Here is a 16,875-nt window from a genome sequence, read left to right on the forward strand (position 1 = left end):
GCAGAGATGCACTGTGGAATAGTTTCCTGTCGGACACATTGGAAGTGCTGCAAAAGTGTGTAGTGTCACCCATAGGAATTTATACCATCAATTAGGAAGGGGCCAGGAGGTACCCCCACCCACAGACTGGTGCCAGACTGGTGCCATGCATAGATCTGGCGCCCATAATACCTTCCTGAGAAAGTTTTTGGGATGTGTGGAAGAACAGAAACAAACTGCGCCTGTTCTCTGTTACCAGTAAAGATTCCTGAAGACTGGACCTGCACTCCTTCTTGTACAGGGGTCAAAGCGGTGGATTTCAAGGGTGATAAGACAGACCTCATGTTCAAGCTATAGGGAAACAACAAGGTACAAGAGGCATTTCCTGCAACTTCCCACCGGACTATTCCCAAATGGACCTACCCTGGGCCCTGCTAGATTGAATCTTGACCTCCAAGTGCTGTCCCCCAGGTCCTGTGCCCTTGGCTGGTGTCAAAGTGTACTCCCCTCAACTTTTCCTGAAAACCGGGACTTAGCAACTTTTTGCTTCAAAGTCCTCCAGAGGACAAGGACCATCCCACCATCCAAAGAAGGTGTGTTGGTACTAGGCTAAAGATTCAAGTGCTCTGCTCAGAGCTTTTCCACAGCCTCATATCCTTTTGGTCAGGCTCTGCCGACAATGGTATCTGGCCTCGTAGAACTCTGTTCAGCTTCAGTCTACAGCCATGGCCCACTGAAGAATTCCGAGTTTAAAAAAAGTGACTAAGTCTGAACATAGAATGGGCAGTGGCACTGGCACGGGACCTTCTATGGTACTGAATTCAAATTTCTACAGCTTCGAGCTGTGCCCACAAAAGTCAACAGCTTCACCGAGTCCTCATAGTGGGCATCCAATGACATGAAGTAATCTTTGGCCTCAGCATGCTGCCTTCCCCCACTGAGGATTTTTGACTTCGATTCCAGAGAAAAAATCTGATTTAATTTTTGTTGGTTTAGTGTTATTTTATGTATTAAACCTTACTCTATTTTACTCATTTGGTTTGGGGGTTTTCTTTAGTTGTGTTTTAACTTCATCACTGTTTTGGTACTGTATTAGTTCTTTACTCATTGCCTCTAAGGGAATCCGTGCCACTCTGTGCCATAGCTCTCAGGGGGTTGAGCTTGGATTAATTTAGTGACTTTAAGTGTTTACCCTGCAAGTGTTGTGGTTGTTACTTGAGGTGAGTACTGTCTCCCCTCAACTAATACAGATAATTCTTACAGTCATCAAACCCGATTTAGTTTAGACTGACCATAACTAGAAATCCCTTGATTTTTCCACCCAAGACTGTAATATGAGGTATTGTTTAAGAAATATTTCCTTGTTCACATTTAATAATTATAAATATTCAGTACCTAAATTATTCACATTGCAATATTACCTTTCTGTTATGATTAGTTCTCAGTTTTAATGTTAGCAGTCATTAGAATTTGATACAATGTAAGTGCCTACATCTTTGAACACCAGCCAGAATGAAAGTGCCAGAGATATGATATGAATCAGGATATCCATTATAATAAGTGCTAAATGCTTGGTCTGTGTCTCTCAAAACAGGGAGTTTATGCAACAGTGTACATCGGATCATATGTGGCAGAATGGTCATGCAGATCACTAGTGAAGGATATTGGTGACAAAGCAAAGCAATTATAGTCCATTACTTTGAGACACATTTTTGTATTTTTACATTATAAATGTTTATATGATTGCATGACACTATGTAAATGTAAATAATATTGACATACAATAACTTTGCATCCATTACTTCGATCTTCTGCTACACAGTAGGTGGTATCTAGAATAGTAAACCTATACTTACCTTACCATATAGTGGTACATTTATGTAGTGGATGCAATCTTACTGCAATGTGATATATCTTATGTGATAAAGAGAGACCAGCATTTACCTTTGAGAGCTCAGGCACATAATTTGCTCAAAATCTTGAAATGTTCGCTCAAGCTTCAAAGGCAGCAGTAGAGGCAAGGTTTCCAAAATACAGGTCAACAACATGTCCAATAGTCCAAACCCCTCTTCAATTTACATTTTGGTTTGCTTTAGACTACTAAGATGTGCAATAATATGGCAACGGTATCATGACCACCGCTTCCCTCCTCAGAAAAGATACATCAGGAGATCGACAGAGTGATTGGCTGTAACCGCTGCCCTTCCATAGAAGACCGGAGTAAGATGCCATACACTGATGCTGTGATCCATGAGGTCCAACGATTCAGTGATATCATCCCAACAGGGCTTCCACATGCTGCAACCCATGACTTCCAGTTCAGAGGCTACACGATTCCCAAGGTAATGGCCATATCTCATGCCTGGCTCATTCAATTGTTCTTAAGCTTTAGTAACTGAAAGTCTTCTCTTCAAATGATTTATCTCTGCAAGTAATAAGATTGTATCTATTTTGCTGCAACCAGTCCAAAAGACGTTCCCAAACTACCGACTGCACCTGATACATTTAAATGTTTGCACAGACTCTATTGCACCTCAATAGCATTCCACAAGATGAGTCTGGCAGTGGATGTGAGATGTATAACTTGTTCGGCCCCCGACCCAACATTTACACTTTTAGCCTGGACATGCCCAATGGTAGCAGGCTACTGGCAAGATGTGGGTACAATTATTAGCCCCACACTTCTAAACCCATCATGCCTGACCCCCTTACATGTCTATTGGGACGTTAAGGACGTACCGGATGCTAGCCATCGACTGGTCGCAATGCTGCTAGTGTTGGCCGGGCACAGGGTGGCGATTCACTGGGGTTGCAGGCTGGCACGAATGCCAAAATACTGGCTAGCAGATGCAGCACACTGCCAGATGCACCTAAGTGAGTATTGGAACTTAATACCTCTGGTGAATAGGCTGCACAACATCTGGGCCCCCCTGGTGACATATCTCTGCCAACTAGACGATGCTGAGGAACCTTCTGACCATGTCTCTGGTCCTTTAGCCCTGATTGTCAGTGCAATCATCAACAGTGACAGACCCACATCTCTATGATGTGGAGATATTGAGACTTATATACATGCCAGCCCAAGACATTGTTTGCATGTCTGTATATTCACCAAGTTGCCATGTATTTTCTATGTGCCGTTGCCGATATGATACTCTGCCAAAGACCTGGACTGAACTGTATAATTGAATGCACAACATGTAACATGCCTTCCTTTCAATAAAGTTTAAAAAAATTCTTTTAAACAGACTGTATCTCACACAATAATCATCACTGAACAGGAACAGTAGAAGTGTAGTAATATTAAAGGCTTGATTTAGATCTTGTATATGACAAAAGTTAGGTGTGGGGGCTATATACAAGAAACCTTAGGAGAAGAACTATCTCAGGCCTATAAGAGTGAGTCCAATGTTTTATTTTGCACAGACCCTTTTAATATTTTTGTGGTCTTCCAATTGAGGAAGGCAATTCCATGAATTAGAAGAGGTGGGCACACTCACGTAATGTGAAATTATAGCCCACCTCTTCCCACCCTGATAGGATGGTACCACCAGGGCGGAATCAACCTTTGGTGGGCTATCCAGAGTGAGTTCTTAGATATTTCTTTTCTACTCCGGATGACAGTGGTCTAAATACTAACTAAAATACCTCAAGATATACCAACAAGTATCCTTTTATTCATGTGGTACCTTGGGTAAGAATACAAATGATTATCATAAGGTAATGGAGGGGAATGATATTATGATCCTTGCATCGCCAATTTTTTTAACACCATGTTTCTGCCCTTCCTTCTAGCCTAATTGGTCTGGAACATTCGTCAGGGATTTTTTACACTTTATTTCTCCTACCCTATTAGTAAGTGAGCATGAGAATGATGTATTATGCTAAAAGTGTAAAGAAAAATTGAGAGGGCCTACCTGAGATAGAAACATCTGCTTTAGATATCTGTACTTGTTTAGCTACTTGCATCATGGTCTGTTGTGGGGGGCACATCCTGCAGTCACACATTTGTCTAGGAATTGTGACCTTTCTGATCCTAGCCATTCCCTTACCAACTGCCGTCTAGTCGGATGATTTATAACTTGACAGGACTTGTCCTGCCGTCACTTTTTTACCGGTCTTCTGCCACCTTGGCAGTCTGCCCGCTAGATTTAGATGTTGGCTCAATACTGAAGGGAACAATGCAGCAGTCCCTCTGCTTCCACCAGAATCTTTCTCTCGCTTCGATGGCCACAGAGGCAGAAGTTGCTGTTGCAGGCAGTCCTGCCAAGATTCCCGCCATCTGGATTACGGTGTGCCTTTCCATTGAGGCAACTGTAGCAGGGAAACCTCCAAACGCAAGTTGGCAAAAACAAAGAATAAGAGATGAAAACTGACCTTTCTAGGGGGCTCCACCCCCGATTCCATCTTGAATGCATTTGGACAGGTCCTTCCTGTGTTGCTGCTACTTGATCATGATGCTCAGCCACCCTGTTGTAGCTCGAATCTAAGGTAGGGCTTTGAGTTGGATGTGGGTATACATTCAATAGTGCATGTATGTTGTTGGTGTGGAATGCTCTATGTAACAAAAATGGGAAGTACACATTACCTACATGTACATTTTGACAGATTCACAACATATATGTGTATTGAGATTACATTAAGTAGTACTTACCTGTCTCCACACCACCATGGCCTCACTCTATAAGGACTCTGCCACCAGGACACACAATAGGAATATCTAAATCATCTCTGTGCAATCTCATCAACATGATGGCATCTGAGTACGTTAAGTGAGCAGAGAAGACCACCACCGTAGCAGTCTCCTGTTTGTAGCCGCAATATCTAAATACAGTGTGCAGACCTTCAACAGCTTGACAGAGTACTTTGGACTGTCACTGGACTACCACTGGACTGCCACTGCTGCTGACTGGCGGTAGTCTCGCTAAACTTTAAAGCAGGCCTTTAGACACTGGCTGTCAATCGTTTCAGAGAGACGCAGCCGATATGGAGGGCAGAAGGGGATCGTGGAATATGAGACATTGGTTGTAAATAAAGTATAAAACTCCAGCAGACCTAGCAACTAACAAAACATGCAGAGGATGGGTTGTGCAATATTCCACAGGACAGGTCCCACTTGCTTCAGAATGGGAACCAAGAGAGTGTGAGTTCTCTCCCTCATGAAAGCGTGGGGTCTGCAACTGACTAAGGATTTGTGTCAATGAAGAAAACCCTTGTTTAGTTGAAAAATATGGTATAATTGTGTTCGTGTTGAGCTTGTAACACTGCAGGCTCAGAGCCACTGGAGTGTGGCACAAGAGACTAAGGATATTGCACGGGGTCCTTCTGCAATAGAGCATACACATGGAACCTTCTTCGGTGTCTGGGGGAGTGGCCTTGGAAGGTGAACTACTGAGGAACACCTTGCTGCAAACTGAACAGCACCTGCGTCTTGAATAGAGCCCCCTGGAGGCCTGTGGGGTCCTCTCCATCTGAATTGTAGCCGTACTAAATATTTGGATTAATAACATTGCTGATGTACTTGATATGGGATAATAGAGCTGTAAACTAGGTATTAATAAATGCAGAAATTTAAAGTGTGCACATGCCAATTATAGGGGAAAGTCATCATCAGCTGTTATTGCCCTGTAGGCAAGTTAATACAACCTATCAGTACCAAAACCTCCCATACAATTAGCAGGGCTGCAGGAGTAGCAGCTGTCTCTTGCCTGCAGAGTTTGGAAAAAATGGCTCCATATCCTTGTGAGAAAAAGTATTTTCTACAGATGGCTGTCTGGGCTCCTCCCTTTGAATGGGAGAAGCCCATCCCGCCAAAAAATTTAGAAAAATGTTTGTTTACAGTTTATTTGGCTGATTGGGCCAATCTGCACTGGAAGAGGTTGTGGCCTTCACAGCCCTAGGCAGTGTCTTAGACTAGCAGGTCAGCACAGAATCCTATGTCAAGGCAAGAATCTTCAAAGCAAGGGCTGCCTTCATTCTTCTGAAGAAGATCTGGAGCTCCAAGGACCTCACGCTGCAATCCAAGATCAGGCTTTTTAACACCAATTTAAAATCGGTCCTTCTGTATGGAGCAGAAGCTTGGAGGACAACAATGACCACCGCCAACAAAGTCCAGATCTTCAGGAATACCTGTCTGAAAATCCTCCAGATCCACTGGCTAAACACCATCAGTTACAATGCCTTATAGCAGTAGGCTTTCCAACTCCCTGCTCACAAAGAAATCATGAAAATATGCTAGAGCTGGATGGGTCAAGCCCTCCGCAAGCCTGTATCAAACACCACCAGGCAAGCCCTGACCTGGAACCTTCAAGGAAAAAGGAAAAGAGGAAGACCAGGAAAACACCTGGTGCTGAGGCCTCGAGGCTTACTACAAGGTGATGCGTAACACCTGGAGTCAGATTGAAAGAAAAGCCTAGGACTGAGATGGCTGGTAACTCCTTAGTAGCATCTTGTGCTATGGGTCTTCTGTACCCATCCTTTTCGATTTTATATATAAGGACCTGATTCACAAAGTAAGTTACACTTTTGAGTAAGTTTAATCATTTTAGTAAGTTTACTACTTTTGGTATTCACAAACTCCGAGAGTCAACTTACAACAAAAGTGCAAGATACATGTCTCCACCCCATTCCCTTTAGTAGTCAGTCTGCCCCTTTTCCCACCCTCTCCCCTATGTCCCTCCCATATTTACTACTAACTAGGTTGTCGTGGTCTGTGGGGGTGTGGGCAGTTACCAAAGAGTCAGAAAAGAATTAGGGTTACTCTATGGCGTTGGTCATCTGCAGGTGCAAGTGGAAAAAATAGGCACAGTAGACCTGAGTCTGGAAAGAGATGAGGTGGAGGCTAGTTCATCTTCACAAAGTGACACAAAAGTAGTGGTGATTATTACATCCACACTTAATGGGGATTTAGAAATGATAGTAGAAAGGTGAATTTATAGTGTCAAAAGTTTGACTCATAATAAATATGATTTGGCATTTTGGGTGCAGAAGCAGGAAAACATGCACAAAATGCAATTGGCAAGATTGAACAATTGATTAAAGAATTAAATGTGGATTTGGACAAAAAGAAAACCTGTGAAATATTTAGAATGAAATCGACAAAATGTGAGTAACAGAAACAAGGTGTTAAAACCCTGTGATGCTACCCTAAGAGTTACTAGACATTATTAAAGCATGGGAAGGTGTGGCAAGGGACAGAGAAAAATAGAAAGAAGTTCCTGATAAGCCTGAATAGAGAAAGAGTGAAAGGAACAAAAATGTGAATGTGAGTGATTCTGAATGTGAAGTGGTTGTTGACATGGGGGTTCCTTTGAGATAAGTGCAGGGAGGAGCAAATGTCATGAAGTAATCTTTATACATCAAAAAAGAAGGTTCTGATGCTCAGAGAGTAGCCAGAAACAAGGTATACAGAGGTAGAAAGAATTGTGACTATTTCAAGGGTACTTTGGGCAGATTTGGATGCCTTATTTTCAATTGCTTATCTTTGAGATTTGTTAGCTGAGTGTACGGCTTTAGTACAGTTGCCAGAAGATGAACCGTAGAGGAGAGATGCTCTTAATATGACTCCCCAATCGAAATATAATCGGGTTATTGAACTTTTAAAAACAAAGGTTTCCCAGAAACAAGTCGATTGATCAAAAATGAGAGGGGCGTAAAATCTTTATGCATATTATGAGAGATTGATGCAGATTTATAGGCAGGACAGTGAGTTGATGACCCTGCAAAAGAAGGTGTTTCGGAATTTGTTTCTGCATTTGTGTTATGTGTGAATCCAAAGATTCGTGCTCACATTCAGCAAAGTGTGAAATGTGTGCAAGTGAAATCGTTAGACGAGATCCTTGCCTGCGCAAAGTATTGCAGTGACTGTTGTGATACTACAAGGAAAATGACTAAGAAAAGGTTAATGATGGCTCAAACAAAGGGGCATATTGACGAGGAAGTGGCGGTGAGAGGCATTAGCCTCCTTGACTTAACTACTCTCACCGCCTCTTCGAAAACGCCAGGCTGCACCATATTCACAAGAATGTGGTGAAGCCTGGCGTTTCCCCCCGCGACGGCGCTAAGTCTCATAACTTATCTCCAACGTAGGCACCCTTGCACCAGAGTGCAAGGGTGTCTGCGAGCAGGGAGGTTTGTTTATGTACAGGAAGATGTCCCTTCCTGCACATAAACAAACCGAAAATGCTGTTTAGTAACTTAAACATGTGTGCTGCATGAAGCACCACACATGTAAGTTACAAAACAGCATTTTTTAAAAGGTTTGTTTATGTACAGGAAGGGATACCTTCCTGTACATAAACAAACCATGGCATTTTGCTATTTCCATGTGAGCTGCACAAGGCAGCACACATCGAAATAGCAGAAACGAGGAGAAATTAAGCATTTCTCCTCATTTCGCCACCTTTAAGACCAGGATTTTTCTGGTCTTAAATTTGGCGCTGGCATCTATTATCGCCACCCTTGATAATAGCCGATAATAGGTGGGAGCGTCGAATTCAATTGGTGTTGCAGTGGTACGCCCACCGCAAAACCCACTGCACGCCCCCTCTCATGCTAAGTTTAGCGTGAATGGGGCCTAATTCTCAAGGCAGCTTTAAGCCACGTTAAGTTAACCCTGCCTTGAAAATAGGGCGCCGCCCTATTGCCACTGGAATGTCAAAAAAAGTGACGTTCCCATGGCGATAGGGGCTTGAGAATATGACCCAAAGTTTTTTCAGCAGTGTGGTTAAGATGCTTTTGAGGGACCTGGTTTTGGTACTGGTGCTGGTATGTAAGGTGATAATGCACACGGCAATGTTGTGCAGTGTGTGCAATATGGAAAGGGTGGTCTTCCTGGCAGAGACATAGGATTTAATACCAATGCTAATGTGAGATGTGGAATTAACAATGCACAGATGAATATTAATCTGTGTGAAAAATGGGCACTGGAAACAGGCATGTTGATTTAATGCAAATACATGTCAAAACAAGTTGCAATGTTTCCCCAAATGCATCAGAATACAAATCAAATATCACTGAATGGGATGACACAGTGAATGGTCCCAGCCCTACCGGCCTCTGTTCAGAAACTGCAGAATACATAGCAATTTAAGGAAATTTGCCTTCTACACGGGTCATGCAACAGTTCATTCACAGTACCATGCCAGGATTTCAGCCACATTTCAGATTTCAGCAAAAACATTCAGTAATTAAGGATACTTTTCCACAGTTTGCAGCTAGTTCTTACAAGACCGAGTTCTTACTTGACCGAGTTAAGCACAATGACAGTGCATGACAGGAGAGGAGGATGTAATGCATGGTACAGTCCAGATGTAGTCCTGGATGGCCATCCAGTATCATTTTGAATCGATACAGGTGCTACTACTCCACGATTAAACTTGTGGCTGTTCTTAACTTACCCTTCTTGAGAAAAGTTGTAGGCATAATAGGCCAATAATCAGCAGACTAATAAGATGTCAGCTAATGTTCAGTCAAAAGATTTTAATATAAAAAGAATCATTAATTTATAAACAATGAGAAAAGTCCAGATACTATGTTTGATCTCATTCTCTTTTGTAAACTGAACTGTGTGATTTACTGCATACCAGATGGTGGTTTCATCCAAACACATGAAGGGGACTTAGATTTCAAAATAAAATCACAAGCGATAAGGTAGAGAGAGAGGTAGAGTAAGAGATGGGGTAGTCAGATGTATAAGGAGAGCACAACACAGTAAAAAGATAAGTTAAAATAGATAAAATAAAGAACGTGATTCAGAGAAATAAAGGGAGACAGAGACGCGGAAATAAAGAGGTACTGGTGCAGAAAGAGGTGGCAATAAATGGGCAAGTTAGTGAGAGAGGTGAGGTAGAAGAAAATAATGTTGGAGAAAGGACATGGAGAGTAGAGGTAATTAACAAATGCTGAAGTAAGTTGTAAGCTGAGGTAGTGAGTGACACAGATAGTGTAGAGAGACACTGGATAAAGCTAGATGTGTTAGTAAGAAAGATATGAGGTAGAGATGAGGTCAGGCGGTTGGAATTTGAAGAGGACACATAGCACTGCTCCAGTCTCTCTGCTTCAATTCAGTTTTCTGTGGACTTCTTTGTTGCTCAATTATCATTACTTGAACAAAAAATTGCTGCTGAATCATACATCAATTTTTCATTTGTCCTCAAGTTGATCCCTCATTTTAGATGTCCAAACTTGTTCTCCCAGAGCCTGCCATAATCCTTGCTTGGACACTGGCTTAATGCCCGGCCACCTTAGCCTCTTGCTATTCCTTGACAATCACTGCAAGAACCCTCAATTTGGATTTGCACCTTTTTCCTATTTCAGTGTCCTCCTTATTACATCTTACTCTCAAACTCTTCGTATTGTTCGCCTTTCCTCTGTGCCTGCTGCTTCCATGTTGCCAGCAAAGGGGACTCTAATCCCCACAAGTCACCAGTCCCCCAGGAGGGGGAGGAGCTGTCAACGCGCCCAAAAGTGCTGCTTTCGTCCCGCGGCGTGGGACGCCTTTCCCTCTGTGCCTGCTGCTCCCGTGTTGCCAGCAAAAGGGACTTTAATCCCCAAAAGTCACCAGTCCCCCCAGGAGGGGGAGGAGCCATCAACACGCTCAAAAGCGCTGCTGTCATCCCACAGCACGGGACACCTTTCCTCTGTGCTTGCTGCTCCCATGTTGCCAGCAAAGGGGACTCCAATCCTCTCAAGTCAACAGTCCCCCAGGAGAGGGGGGAGCCATCAATGCACTCAAAGCACTGCTGTCATCCTGCGGTGTGGGGTGCGCGAGTGCTGCACCCGGGCAAAGCCCAGGCCAAGGGCGAGCCCGTCCAGCGCCCGTCATCGCCCGGAAGGGGCTGGGCCACCCCCCTCTCATCCTCAGCTCGAGGACCCAGGCAGTAAATTTATGAGGCACTGCTTTGACATTTTGATTATCATCCAACAATTGCCCATTTTCCTGCTTCGCCCGCCACTTGTATTATCCTTTTGCAGACTTGATTTACTGGCATATTCCTTGGTCTAGTGTCTGCTTGAGATGGGGAAAAGGAAGGGGATAGAGGCTGGGGAGGTAGATGTATCAAAGAAGAGACTCAAGAGACTTAAGAAACGTCCTTAGGCCCCAGGGCATGCAATTCAGAATGAAAGGGTGTACGTGGGGGGGACTGCATCGGGACCATTGTTGCTGTTTTCTAGGGGTTTCATATGCCACCTGCTGTCACCACATACACGCTTACCCTTGAAACCACCTTCAAGCCTTCTCACTCACTCACCTCGATTGGGTCTAAATGCACTGGGTATGGGAAAATTTCAACTTTACTTAAGAAAGTGGCGAACAAATCTCAGACAATAGTAATGCCTATGCCAGCTCCTGAAGTCTCATTAGAACTTTCTTGAATTCTTTTGTGTCCATTGAGTGCAGTGTGCCCTTCTGAGCTTGCTGTACTAGGCGACCTTCCATTGAGCAATCGGTTTCCCCCTCTTGCAGATAATCCGGCCACAAATGACATACACAGTGGCCTAGAGTATACAAGCTCATCTGTTCCTGGGCATACAACACGCTCCCCTCAGGGGAAAATGGGAGCTGTCAATTTATTTGCACCCTCCAACTTAGACCTGCAGCGGGAAATAGCTGCCCTAAAAGGCTCTATTGAATCTGACTAATCTAGTGTCTAAAATCTATCGCAAATTAGAGGAATGCGCTAGACCTCAGCCCCCCTCATCTGTGCCCACTCCACATTACTATGCTAACTTGAGGGCGGGGCCTGTACTGTACCTGTCCAAGCGATCTGGTCAGAGTGCTCCAACTAAGAACACCACCCTCCAGCTTGGCCCATTTGTTTCCAACGTCAGGGCACCGATACTCCACCATCTGCCCATTACTGGTTTCAGGAGGACCAGGGTGAGAAATATAGGGGGACCTAGCTGGGTATGGGACTCTGCAAACGGAAGCGTCACAGAGACTTAATAGAGGTTGGAGTAGGGTATCTCCACCCCCCCCCCAATTTCCTCAATCAGTTTATCCCATGCGTACTGCTTCCCAGCCTACACCTATTTACATGACCAATGTTCCCAAAGTGGACAATAACTGCTCCAAATACGAGAATGGAGAATCCCTCAAAAATAAAGCCATACATTGGCTGACAGTAAACAACAAAAAGCCAATACTGATACACAATTCACATCTCAACGGCAGCACATTGAAGTGAAACAATGTAGCCACAAAACCTCTGTTTCCATATGTGTTAATCAGAATTTATTCAGAAACATAATCAAATATATAAATTCCATGGACATAATTAAATAACATTAAAACAATGTATCTTACCACACCACAATAAATCCCCCTTTTCACCATACCACAATAAATCTCCTTTTAGAGGATTCCTCCACTCACCGTCATTTCACTTTCACACCCATACTTTCACAATCATCCACTACTCCCACTCCCCACACATTCCAGCAGCCCTACCCCCTGCCCACTTTTTAAGATTTCAAATCAAAACCCAGTCAAAAATACAATTAGACTATAGGCCAAAAAGGAGTGAGTTCAAAAAGTCATAAAATTGATCAATTATTTGCATATTATGTACACGCAATTGGCCACACAAAGGTCGACGCGTTTCGAACTTCCCAAATCCGGGATTCTCCTCAGGGCCAGAAAGCTTAATGAAGTCGCTAGATCAGCCGATCCAAGCTTCAGATAGAATCAAACTGTGTATTAATCACGGCGGTCAATCATAGACCGCAAATCGTTGAGTCCTTTTTTCAATTGAACTGCCAGTGGACGCCTGAGTGAGTTTTATGAGTTAGGGGTGGCTCACATCCCATTTCCTTCAACCCGAGTCAATCCGCAATGTGTATCTCCACGGGTCACCGGAGAAATTGGCTGAGGAATACCAGGGGCTGTAGATCCATAATAAAGGATGATATTGTCCAGGCAAAAATATATGTCCTTAAACATAGTACAACTGATGCCATAGAGCTTATTTTAGTTAATGATCATATGGTACATAATCTAGTTGCCCTGGAATCGAGATAGTACTCTCCACCTTCTACAAAGATTAGGCTGAAACTAAACATTTCCTTTAAAATTGGTTGAGATAAAACTGTTCCCCAGCTCCCTGGGGATTCTCCTATTTCAACATTATCCCAGAATGATTGACTTCTTTTACCCTCTACTAAGGACCCCAAGAGCATCCCTAGCATAGAATATGAGCACACCCCCTCTATAGCTCATAAGTACCAAGAGGGCCTCCCTCAAGAGCTTGAGAGCATGTTTTCTATCCTAAAGGCAGTCTCAGATATTGCTACAGTACTTGTACCAATCGATCACGTGCAGGCCAGCAGTTTGGTTATATGATTAGCCACTCCTAATTAAAGTCAATCCATTCATATACCCCATTGTCTCCCCAGGTTCGCACTCCAACAACCATTGGTAGGGTGCTGAAAATAGTGTCATGGAACGTGGTGGGCATAAGGGGGAAACCAGCCTGCCCCTACTGGCTCGAGCTTATCAATCAACATGAGATCTGCCTATTGCAGGAAACATGGAGCCTGACCCTGACATTCATACCTGGAATTATGACTTTTTACAGACCGGCCATTGTATCTAAACATTTCTAGCCATCAGGTGGGCTGCTCATCCTAATTAATATCACACTTAATTGCGATATTAAGGAGCTGGATACCAACAGCTCTGATATCCTAGTGGTACGGCTGAATAATGGTACGGGCAAGTCCATTGATATTTTCAACGTGTATGCCAGAAGTACCAGAGGAGGTAGTTCCCCAACTCTACATTCCCTGGATAATCTATTGGAAGCTGGGCACGACAGCTACTCCTTAATAATCAGTGATGACTTTAATGTGATATTTGAGCCACTAGATTGGGTAGAGTCTTACAATGTGGGTGAGGAGAATAAGGTGTGGATGGTACGCCCTCTGGAGCTGACACCCATAAAAAAATGGTCGAAAGCAGCATTGCAGCTGAATGCTATTTCACTCGAACATAGGGTAAGGGCCGCTAATGGGAAAAACAGCTCCGACAAAAGAGGGGGTGACCTTTAGCGGACCGATAGGGGCGAGTAGGATTGACTACCTACTACTGGACCTTACTGTATGGACTCTAGTACAGGACATGGTCATCAGCCTGTCTTGTGATAGCGACCACAACTCCCTTAGCCTGATTGTCGAACATCCATGGGGCGAAAGGAGGAGGGTCTCTCAGATTCCATTGAGCACAAAGGAGGTAATCCCTACCAACAACAAATGTCAGCTCAAATGGCCTGCTGCTATGGCAGATGAAACAAAGACTAGATTAACTAAAACTGATTTAAAAAAGCAACTGGAGATTCTGTCCACAGAGACCGATGACCCGCCCACACAGTTCACTTGCAGCATCCTTTACAGAGACTCTTTTGACCACTTGGCCAGTTTCTTTCTCGTCAATGGCCTTAAGACCGTGTCAAAGCAGGGGATGACCATTGGGATCAAACTTATGGTTTAATAGGGAGTGCAGGGTGTTGAGTGGGAGACTGTCTAGCCATCAGGAATAGGGATGCACCGAGGGTATGTGAAGTCAGGAAGGCATGCAAACAGGCACAAGCCAAAGCGAGGTGAGAATGGGATGAAAGGAGATAGGATGGTATTGGGGAAGACATCCTGCATCCAGATAGTAGGAAGTTCTGGACCGTTTTGTCCAAGGGCAATTTTGAAAGATCGCCCCCTTTGTCTAATAACATCTCAGCTGTAGAGTGGCACAAGCTCTTTAGTGACCTTTATTCCATCACCGAAACACACAACAGACTTCAGATGGTTCACGATATAGGCTATCCAGTGTGTAACCTTTCATTTACTAAAGAGGAAATCCTGTACTCCTTGGATACAATTATACCTGCAAAAGCCCCAGGCCTGGATGGCATCCCTGGTGACCTTTTCCGTGCAGACAGGGAAAACTGGGCAACATACTTTATGACACTGGCCAATGATATAGCTGGTGGGGGGTGGATCCCAGATTCGTGGAAAGGGGCTGAAGTAATTCTCATTTGTATGAAAGGGGATAGGTCGATACCCTCCAACTACCGTCCGATCAGCCTGATCAATTGTGCCCAAAAGGTCTTCTGTCGTTCCCTCCTAGTTAAGATCTAGGACTGCATGGATGAGAATGATCTCCTCTCTCCACTCCAAGCAGGATTTCGGCAGAAGACCGGCACAATCGCTCAAGTATTCCGTCTTGTCACGCTATATTGGAAGGTAGTTGTCTTGGGCAAGGGAAGATATACCTTGCCTTTATAGATCTAAAAAACAGCATTCGACCTTGTGCCCAGGGAGTCACTCAGGTGGGTGCTAAGGGATATGGGAATGCCCAGGCGACTCTGGAAAGTTTAATCAGGTTGCACAATGAAAACTACGTCCGGGTGAGATGGGGAAACCAGGGTCAATCTACTGAGCCTATTAAGATCCAGCAGGGGGTCCGTCAGGGATGTGTTTTAGCTCAAACCCTTTCTTCCCTCTATGTTAATCAGGTAGCAGACCTTCTGTGATCCGTACCAGCTGATGCACTATCTTTGAGGTACCATAACATTTCCATACTACTATTCACTGACAATTCCCTACTGGTTTCCAAAACCCCCATGGGTCTCTAAAAACGTTTGAACCAAGGCCTTTTGCGAGATGAGGGGCTTGGTCATTAACTACACCAAAACCAAGCTAATGATGCTGAACCCTCACAAATCCGCTAAGGGAAACTTGTATCTGGACAACGTCCGCTTGAGAGGGTCAGTTCTTTCGATTACTTGGGTATTAAATTATCTGAGGGAATGGTTTGGAAGAATCATTTAGAGAAGGCATCCTTGAAATTCACTCAGCTAACTGGGGCTCTGAGGCGGGAGCATTGCCTATCATATACCAAGCCAGTAGCTCCTGCTCCTAAACTGTACATCTGTAAGGCTGTGAGCAGTGATCTCTATGGGGCAAAGCTGTGGGGCACAGTACTCACAAATGAGCTTGCAGTTGTAGAAAATAGGTTCCTTAGGAATTTGATATCCCTTCCCCTAAGTACGCCTCTCTTTCCTCTTAAGCTTGATCAGGGTATTAAGTTATCAACGATCTTGCGAGGCTTCGCCCATTACTGTTTTGGCACAGACTGGTCACCACACCTGAACTGGCACCTTATGCTGCTGCCCTTTGTGAGATCTCCAATTTGGATACCACTAATAAAATTGGCTGAATCAAACGGGTAGACGCTCTTTGGTCCAGCATTGGTCTGCCAAATCAAGTTACCTGTCATCCACCATCTCATTCCAGAGGACAAGTAATACTCTTGTACTGGCATGGGTTGATTAAAACAACCTCCAGAAAAGACAACTCGGCAGCCTAACAGATGCTTTCCTTGACCTGGAAACAAATCGTCTTTTTGAAGAACTACTTTGATATTATCAAGGTGCCAGCCACCAGGAAATTGTATACAGAGTGCATACATGTTAGCTTACCTATTAACGCTTCTTCTATTTCCTGGATGATCAGTAAATCCCAATCCAAGTGTTGTCCCTCCTGTTCATGTTCACATATAACAATAAGTCAAGCCTTTTTTGCCTGCACAGCCTATGCGAAACCAAGGAGCAAGTGGTTAGCTCCTGTGTGCAGACAATTATAGACCTGACGCTCTAAGGGCGCCCTATGGATACTAAAGTCAGATGCTAGACCCCGTTTCGCCTGTTCCACAGCCAAATTCCAAGGCCACTACTGGGCGATTAGAAGAAGGGCACAGCTAACACCTGTTGCCTGGTCCTGATCGACAAAATGGAGACTGTACTGACCAGAGAAGAGTGGTTTAATCCCCATTGCTGTTATTTTATATTGTAAATGCCTGTTCTTGTGTCAATATTTTATGTATTTTAATCTTGTTTATTATTG

The 16,875-nt window shown here is 43.9% G+C and overlaps 1 protein-coding gene across 1 annotated transcript in view; it reads left to right on the forward strand.

Annotated features, from left to right (window-relative positions):
* Positions 1-16,875, forward strand: part of LOC144781957 (cytochrome P450 2G1-like) — a 415,302-nt gene that overhangs the window by 354,114 nt on the left and 44,313 nt on the right. The window contains exon 7 of the mRNA XM_078661047.1: positions 2,134-2,321. Coding sequence (XP_078517173.1) covers positions 2,134-2,321 — 188 coding nt within the window. The remainder of the gene's footprint in view (positions 1-2,133; positions 2,322-16,875) is intronic.

This window comes from Lissotriton helveticus, chromosome 9, assembly GCF_964261635.1.
Source record: "Lissotriton helveticus chromosome 9, aLisHel1.1, whole genome shotgun sequence".
Lineage (NCBI taxonomy): Eukaryota > Metazoa > Chordata > Amphibia > Caudata > Salamandridae > Lissotriton > Lissotriton helveticus.